Source organism: Chironomus tepperi, unplaced genomic scaffold, assembly GCF_022539635.2.
Source record: "Chironomus tepperi strain 1889 unplaced genomic scaffold, CSIRO-AGI_Ctep_v1 contig_445, whole genome shotgun sequence".
Classification (NCBI taxonomy): domain Eukaryota; kingdom Metazoa; phylum Arthropoda; class Insecta; order Diptera; family Chironomidae; genus Chironomus; species Chironomus tepperi.
Window position 1 is genome coordinate 8,376,015 of NW_027226567.1, and position 7,626 is coordinate 8,383,640.

A 7,626-nucleotide genomic window follows, 5' to 3' on the forward strand; every position below is an offset into this window, starting at 1 on the left:
TTATATAATTTGCATTACTTCGAAAGTGAAAAGACATGGATTCTCAGAATCAGTTGCATAAGCGTTAAATTTCGTGAATTTAAAATCAGATAAGCAGTTTGCAATGTGTAGAAAAGTGGGTTGAATACACAAAAAAAGTATTGGATATAAAAAATAGTAGTTGACTTTACAGAATATTAAATAACTTAACTTTAGATATGTGAATCAAGTGCTTAATTATGTGAATCTAATCAATTTCAAGCTTTCTAAAGCTACCAATAACTCCAGCACTAACATATTCATTTTTCGATTTAATATTGTTATTGAAATCCAAATGATTAACAGGCACTTTCAAGCTATCGAGGGTACAATCTAGATAACTTTGCGGATATAGAGCTCGGTTGATCCTGACATCTTTATAGGATTCAAAGTATTCCTTCTTGGAGAGTATGAGTTCCTTCCATTCATCTGAAATTTAAATTTGTGAAGTTGTGGATTATTATTTTAAAGGAACAGAATTGACTATGATCAAAAGGTTGATCATGATTTCTTGGTCCTAGCAAATTTGACAAGCCAATAGCCAATCAGGACTACAAATTTCTGTACACACCTGTTATAGTTTTCATAGGAATCGTCCCACCATATTCAGTTGGGATATTATCCAACGGTACAATACCAGACTCAGCCAGATTTGTTGTATAAAGCTTAACTCGTTTCCGTAACTTGTCTGGCATATGCTTCATAAAGAATTTTATCAAAAACATTGCCGATGGATGAACGTTTAGAAAATGAAAAGATTTATGTCTAATTGCTAATGCCTTTTCAGAATTTTTGCCAATTTTTAGCCATATATCAATGGGAAAGATCAACAACTGCTTAAGATTTGCTCCACTTAAGTCGAAAATGTAATTAAAACCTCGAATTTGATTTTCTTCGTCGTCAGTAAGAATTTCCAACAAAATCGTCACTAATGACAAGAAAACATTTCCAATTTCAGGAATTGCTGGATCTATCAATTCGAATCGGATATAAATTGTCAATCTTCTGTTTTCGTCACGTTTTGGAAGTACTGTAATCAATCCTTTTTCTAGCATCTCCAAGACATGTGGCTTCAATACATCAACATTTGAAAAGAAATCATATCCGTCAAGACCTTCATGGAATAGTAGTTGTCGTTCAATTGTTTCTTGGGCTAACGGAATGCTGTATTTCTTTACTCTGAGAACCTTCAATAGAACCATATTGTCAAGACGACATTTAATGATGCGTTGATTCTCCATCACCCAATCCCTCAATGCTTTTAGGCTGTGTATTCGGAGTTTGTCTGTTTCCCTTAATTCATTTTCTGCTATCTTTTGTAAGTCATCGCTTAATGTGCATACGTATTCCTCCACAGGTGTGATTGACTTTTCTTGATACTGAAAAAATGGAAGTAAATGAAAATTTTGAGATTATTTGACAAGGAAGATCACAGCCACACAGTTCAAAAGCTGAATAGTGTTGTAGCTGGGGAAGAGATACAAGCTTGCTATACAACCATTGGTTGGAATCCACAAGGAAAAAGTCATCTCGGTGCTCCAAGAGCAACATGGCGTAGGATAGCAATGACGGAATGGATAGCTAGATGTTAAAACTGAAAATTTGTACAAGCTTTGAGATTCGGCCATCAATAGAGTCAAATGAAAGTCATTTTGCAGCAACCTATGCTCTAAGTTCCAAAAAGAACGTAAGTAATCAAAGACACAAAATGGTTCATTGACTTCTGGTTCTTAAGATAACCGTCAGAACATTCTCTAAATATAAATTTTTATGTAAAATAAATCAAAATCTCCAAAACATCATCGATTAAAAAAGTCATTGACCAAATTCTTCGGAAAACTTTATTTCTTTGTGTTGTAGCTTCACGTGTCCGTGTGTTACATGGCCTTCAAAAAATATTTTTTTGTAAAACATGTTTTGTTTTTTACAAACAACTTCCTAAAGTTTTTCGTCTTATATTGTGTGCATTTATGTTTTGTTTTCTTGAAATCGGATGTTGCAATGCTGTTTATGAAATTTTAGTTTACATGACATGAGAAGTGTCTAGAAAAATATTTTTCACCATGCGAATATTATATTTAGCTCAATATGGATACTATTTAACTATTAATAAACAGATCTTTTTAAGGCTCAATGACGACTCCGTGTCTAGATCTGAATCTAATAAAGAATCTCATACACTAATGTCTCTGTATTAATATCCACATGAAATAATTGTTATTTTATGCTACCAGAGAATTTTCTTTGACAATCAACACGTGTAAAATGTAACGTTCGAGTCAATTTGCATAATTAAGCGAATCAATCGGTGAAATATGTACAATGAAGTTTAGATGGATTATTTGAATATTTTCATAAAACTAGCAAAATTGAGAATATGAAGCATAACATTGTAATAAGAAAATTAGGATTCAGGCAGGGATTCTGGAAAAATTGACGCACTTCAAGGCTTCAGAATCAATGGGACAAAATTAGAGTTCGGTCAAGGACTGCAGATTGGTATTTTAGATGTTCAGGTCTGTATTTTGACTGTATATTTAAGTTCGTCCATGTCTGGAGGCCTCCAATTTTGGACGAACCCAAGGTAAAACTATAAATTCTTTATTTTCACTTTTTCTACTTTTTCAATTAAAAACACAAAATAATTGAAGAAAATTGTTGACAATTGAGGACTTCATAGATCAAAGTTGATACTCCCAGTCTAAACTGTGCTTCTTCCTCAAACACTTCAAAAACCCTTACCCTTTTCAAGTCGTTTGCCATGGCTTCTTTTATCTTTAATCTTCTACCTTAAAACTGTCAACTATGCACAATATTTTCCTATATGTATGAACTCAATCGATGATCAAAAGCAACTGAAAGATGTCCATAAAATATTCTTCGGAAAAGGTCCAAAAAAAGCAATAAAATCTCATTCTGGTTTTTGATGTAAAAAATTTGAATATTTATTGTTACATCTTAACAGGTTTTTGGGCACAATCTGCACACTTTATAAATATATGATATTGCTTTTCTATCATGTTGACGATGCTGTTTTGTAAACATCCAAGGCGACGACCAAACTCGTGGACACATTAATGCAGTTACATAAATTTTTCAATGTCATTCGATGTCGCATCAACTGTTGAATTTTTGTGATGACTGTGACGCGGCATAAAAACCTTACTAATATTTTTGATTGATATTCTCTTATTACTATTACTAGACTCTATCTGATCATTACTATCGGAACTAGTGCAAACTGAATCTAAACTTCTATAATAAGCATCAAATAGCTGAACATCGTCAAGAATTTGATTAGGAATAATTTTTGGTATTGGAGGTGCTGATAATTTTCTAGGTGATACATTTTCCATATTTGGTAAGTTCTTTTTGGCACGTAACATGACTTGACGAATTGTATGTCGTTGATTGCTGCTGTTTCTCGGATTATTTACATTTTCATTGTTATCTGCTTTGTACGGTTCAGGTAAAGTGCTAATGTTCTCATACACGATGTCATTATCATAACAAGCTGTGCTATTTGCATATACAACTGCATCATGCCAATTACTATATGCGTCATCACGATGATGTGATAGTCTTGATGGCGCTAAACTTACATTGGAATTTTGTGATGATGTCTTTGTTGATGACCATGATTTAAGCTTTGAGGGTGTTTTTGGGAATGGAATGAAGTAAAGTATGCATATTGATAAAATTTGTAGAAATTCTAGGAACTCGTGCAAAAATCTGTATGTGTGTTCCCATCCACAGAGTCCAAACATTGATGAGAATAGGCTTAATATTATTGGAAGTGTGAAAATTGATAGAGGAACGATGAATACTTTTAGGAATAATCTGTAATTAAATGGAAATAATGTTTTTTAATCTGAAATATAGCAATATATTTGTTTAAAGCATTATAGTGACACAGAGAAAGCATATAAAATTCGAGATTTGTGCGACATCCAAATGAAGCCTTTGTGTAGCTCAAGTGCCAAAATTTGGTCAATTTGATAGATATTCTCATGAGTAAGGACATTATTAATTGTTAGGTGTATCAAAGAAAGGAGTATAATCTTTGCCCGAGCGACACAAATTGATGCCGCTGTGGGATCCAAATGGTTGCCATAAGTCATTCAGATGGATGTGACTTCTATTTGGTGCTAATAAAAGAGTTTAAGCGGAGCGTGATGACTGTTTTTTGTCCGTATAGATGTTTTTGCTTTCCATACTCTGCAAGCTGCATGACCCAGGATATGTCAATGCAACGTACCTAGCCACAAATTTTGTGTCGTGAATTACACAAACCGAGTTGGTGTGACTGTTTTAGCGGTGCATAGAGCACGAAATCAACTCAAATCGGAGTCGATGTCGACTTGAGTAGATTTTTTCTATACAGGAGCCTTCTTCACTTGTGCCGTACAGATTAGGAATGTCAAAATATCACATATTATTGAAACTCCTACCAAGAAACTGCCCAAAACAATCAAATTTGTTGTTATGACGTAAGTGTGACAAACAACACAGAAATTTCCAACTCTAACTAGATGACTTGAATGAAACTGAAAACAATATGTCTGCATCTTTCCTGAGTCATATATTCTTAATTGATTGATTCATAAAAATACCAAATTGGATCTCCAATATAAATAAAATAATTTAATAAATTGCAACCAAATTACTTACACTATATGCTTGTCATATTGTTCCGACTGATGACAAATGCAAAGGATGAAGAAAACGACCGCAATGACAAGTATGCATATCCTCACAACATCATAAATCCAATGAAAATTACCATCATCAGCCCAACATAACTTGTTCGAAAATATTTTCATAGCAAATGACCAAATTACGGTACTCAAAATGCTCAGCAATAAACCCATTGACATGAGCATGAACATCCCCCAATTTCCAGATGACCAATTCTTTACAATTTGCAGTAATTTCAGTACTATCATTGATAAGCATGCATATGACATGCTGCCGGAAAAATGTGTTAATGCGACGAGAGTTTTGCAGATCATTGAATTCGTTGTCAATGTCATGGAATCGCTGTAAACCTGAAAATGAAAAGACTTTGTCAGACGAAAAGGTTTTTAAAGAAAGAGAAACAAAATGTTCATACCATGCTGACTAATGCCAATTTCAAAATACTCCGAAGTGTAACGAAAATTATTAAAGCAACAAGTGCCTTCATGTGCTTTCCATAGCACCAAATACACAATGTAAATGAAAGGATTGGCGGTAAACAGAAAATTATTGTTATACTTAATATTATCAAATGCCATAAGGTAAAATTTTTGAGACGTTCACTTTCATAGCACTGTGTGAAGTCATTCTTTGTCCAAGTTCCATTTGGTTGGCATATTTTTTCGTAGGAATCTGTAGATGGAAAGGAAATAGCGAGAATTTTAATAAATAATTTGTGGTAAAATGTCAAGTTATTGGAGCTGTAATTATGCTTTCCCGAAATCCCGTTCACGAAACTTTTCTGGGACGGTCCCGGTCCCGGTATCGAGAAAGCCTAGCTGTAATTTCAAATTTAGATAGATTTTTAATGTTTTGGGGCTAATTGAAGAAACTAACTTGGATTTTCTCGAATTTTGAGTCCTTGTATCAAAAAATTCTATCAAATTGAAGAACTATGCTTGAAAAGAGAGGAAACAACCCCAAAAACTCTCCTTGAATTTCCAATAAATCATAGCTAATACTTCATTTAGTGGTGGACAGCCTGCAAGCCACGGCAGACTGGCATGCTGTGGAATATTCCAGAACTATAGAGTCAAAGGATATCGTGACAACAAAATAGGTTGAGCACCACTGATTTAATTTTTTCTGGGACAAGCAAAAACTTAACGTACGGACAGAGGACCAGCACAAACTTGATGACAATGTTAGCAACAGTCAAGTGATATGCTTTTTGTTGTAATCTATCCTCCGCTTTAGAACATGATTAGAGTATGTAATTAAATACTACATGCTTAAAAATCCAGGGTTTGTCAAAATTAGTTGCACATAGATGCATAGATGCAGAAAACTGCAGGCCTATAACCCTATAAAAATCCATTTTTTCTCTGCTCCAATTGTCAAATATCTTCAAAAAGACGTGGATTCCAGAAATCACAATTCACTGATCAAAACCTAAGCTACATTCCCTAACAGGCAAAGAGGATGCTTTCATGGAACATAATGAGCACTAAAATACCTAACAAGTGGTCTCTTTGCTATTTAAAGAACTTTCTAACACTCCAACAAGAAGCTATTAAGCCATGGATCACAATTGATCTATACGACCAGCGAAATAAGTAAATAAGTAAGTCACAATATCACAAAAACTCAAATATTCATCACAATTGTCCACTCACATTCACATTCCGAATCATCGTACTTCCTAATATAATACGGACATGGCATCTTAACAGCATCTCCTGGATTAGTCTCTCCAAAACAACTAATTCCATCCCAATGTGCATCACATGTGTTAAAGAAATTTTCCCCTTGATAGCTGTCCATCATTTGACTACAGCAGCTTTCAGCATCATCACAACATTTGATCCATAAACTGTAAGTTTCATTTGACAATGAACTTTGAACCAATTTACTAATTGATGACGATCTATAGTCAAATGGAACACATTGTTCATGTATAATGAATCCGGGGACGGTGAAATTTAATGTATCATGTTGAACTATACAATTGACTTTATATAGTCGATTCTTATCGGAGAAATTTTCATAGCACTTCCAATAAGCATTATTGTGAAAAACTTTAGGATTGAAAATTGCGTCATTAAAGTGACATCCCTAAGATTAAATTATTTGATTAATTAAGGGGCATTTGATATGACTTGATCCAGAGTGTGGATTTCTCAAAAGCGACCGTTAAATTTTTTCAAAAAAATTTTTTTTTCATAATATTCAAATTTTTTTTGACCGTTATTTTCGTAAAGTAATTTTTTTATTGTTGTGTTCGAATTATTCGGCAATCTAATGACGAAAAACTTGAATTTGAGACGGCCACACTCTGAATTGATCTTTGTACACACCTTTCCAGCACTAATACAATCAATTCTGATATTAATTAATATAATTAATTGTGCAATTATTAAATACAAATTATTAGTCATTTTGACTCATTTTTCTATTAAATCAATTAACGCGCCAGCACTAAAAAATCAATTCCACAAGTCGCTCTTATTTGGTCTTCACTCATTGCAATCTAGATTCTAACTGATCTCTCAATTCTATATTTCTCACTTCCACAAAACCATATTTTTTGTACGAATATAATTGATTTAAGTTGACGAAAATTGACGATGAATGGCTTGTTGACAGTGCAAATATTATGAAATGTGAGGAGTTAAGGAGAAGTTTTGTTAAACTTTGATAAAGAAATGTTGTTATTTTGTGTTATTAACATAAATATTGGAGTCTCGTGAATGAACAAATAATTGATGACTAACTGATTTAGTTTGATGACGAATTTTATTTCCAGTGATACTTAAACTTTTCTGTGCCACACAGAATTTGAAAAACTTGTTGATTTTTTTTAACAGAAAAAAATGAGTTTCATGTTACTGAATATTTTGGTTGTTTATGGTGTATTGTTGAAGTTGTTTT

General features: G+C 33.3%; 2 protein-coding genes across 2 annotated transcripts; both read right to left on the reverse strand.

Moving 5' to 3' along the window:
• Window positions 1-226: 226 nt before the first annotated feature.
• Window positions 227-2,839, reverse strand: LOC139098530 (alpha-tocopherol transfer protein-like). Its single transcript, XM_070650761.1, has 3 exons — window positions 2,761-2,839; window positions 590-1,397; window positions 227-447 (listed from the first exon to the last, which is right to left on the reverse strand). Exons 1-3 carry the CDS (start codon window positions 2,779-2,781, stop codon window positions 227-229), a joined length of 1,050 nt encoding a protein of 349 aa, XP_070506862.1. The 5' UTR covers window positions 2,782-2,839.
• Window positions 2,840-2,932: 93 nt separating this feature from the next.
• Window positions 2,933-7,221, reverse strand: LOC139098124 (calcitonin gene-related peptide type 1 receptor-like). Its single transcript, XM_070650248.1, has 5 exons — window positions 7,053-7,221; window positions 6,372-6,810; window positions 5,132-5,388; window positions 4,690-5,066; window positions 2,933-3,858 (listed from the first exon to the last, which is right to left on the reverse strand). The coding sequence occupies exons 1-5, from the start codon at window positions 7,131-7,133 to the stop codon at window positions 3,102-3,104; spliced, it is 1,911 nt and encodes a 636-aa protein (XP_070506349.1). The 5' UTR covers window positions 7,134-7,221; the 3' UTR covers window positions 2,933-3,101.
• Window positions 7,222-7,626: the final 405 nt, after the last annotated feature.

Excerpts from the sequence above, each read along its gene's own strand:
- LOC139098124 (XM_070650248.1), bottom strand. The coding sequence starts at position 7,133 with ATGACTAATAATTTGTATTTAATAATTGCACAATTAATTATATTAATT. Across the intron at positions 6,811-7,052 it reads ATTGTATTAGTGCTGGAAAG|GGATGTCACTTTAATGACGC; the intron begins GTGTGTACAAAG and ends ATTTAATCTTAG. Across the intron at positions 5,389-6,371 it reads CGATGATTCGGAATGTGAAT|ATTCCTACGAAAAAATATGC; the intron begins GTGAGTGGACAA and ends TTCCATCTACAG.
- LOC139098530 (XM_070650761.1), bottom strand. The coding sequence starts at position 2,781 with ATGGCAAACGACTTGAAAAGG. Across the intron at positions 1,398-2,760 it reads TGGCAAACGACTTGAAAAGG|TATCAAGAAAAGTCAATCAC; the intron begins GTAAGGGTTTTT and ends CCATTTTTTCAG. Across the intron at positions 448-589 it reads TCCTATGAAAACTATAACAG|ATGAATGGAAGGAACTCATA; the intron begins GTGTGTACAGAA and ends TTTAAATTTCAG.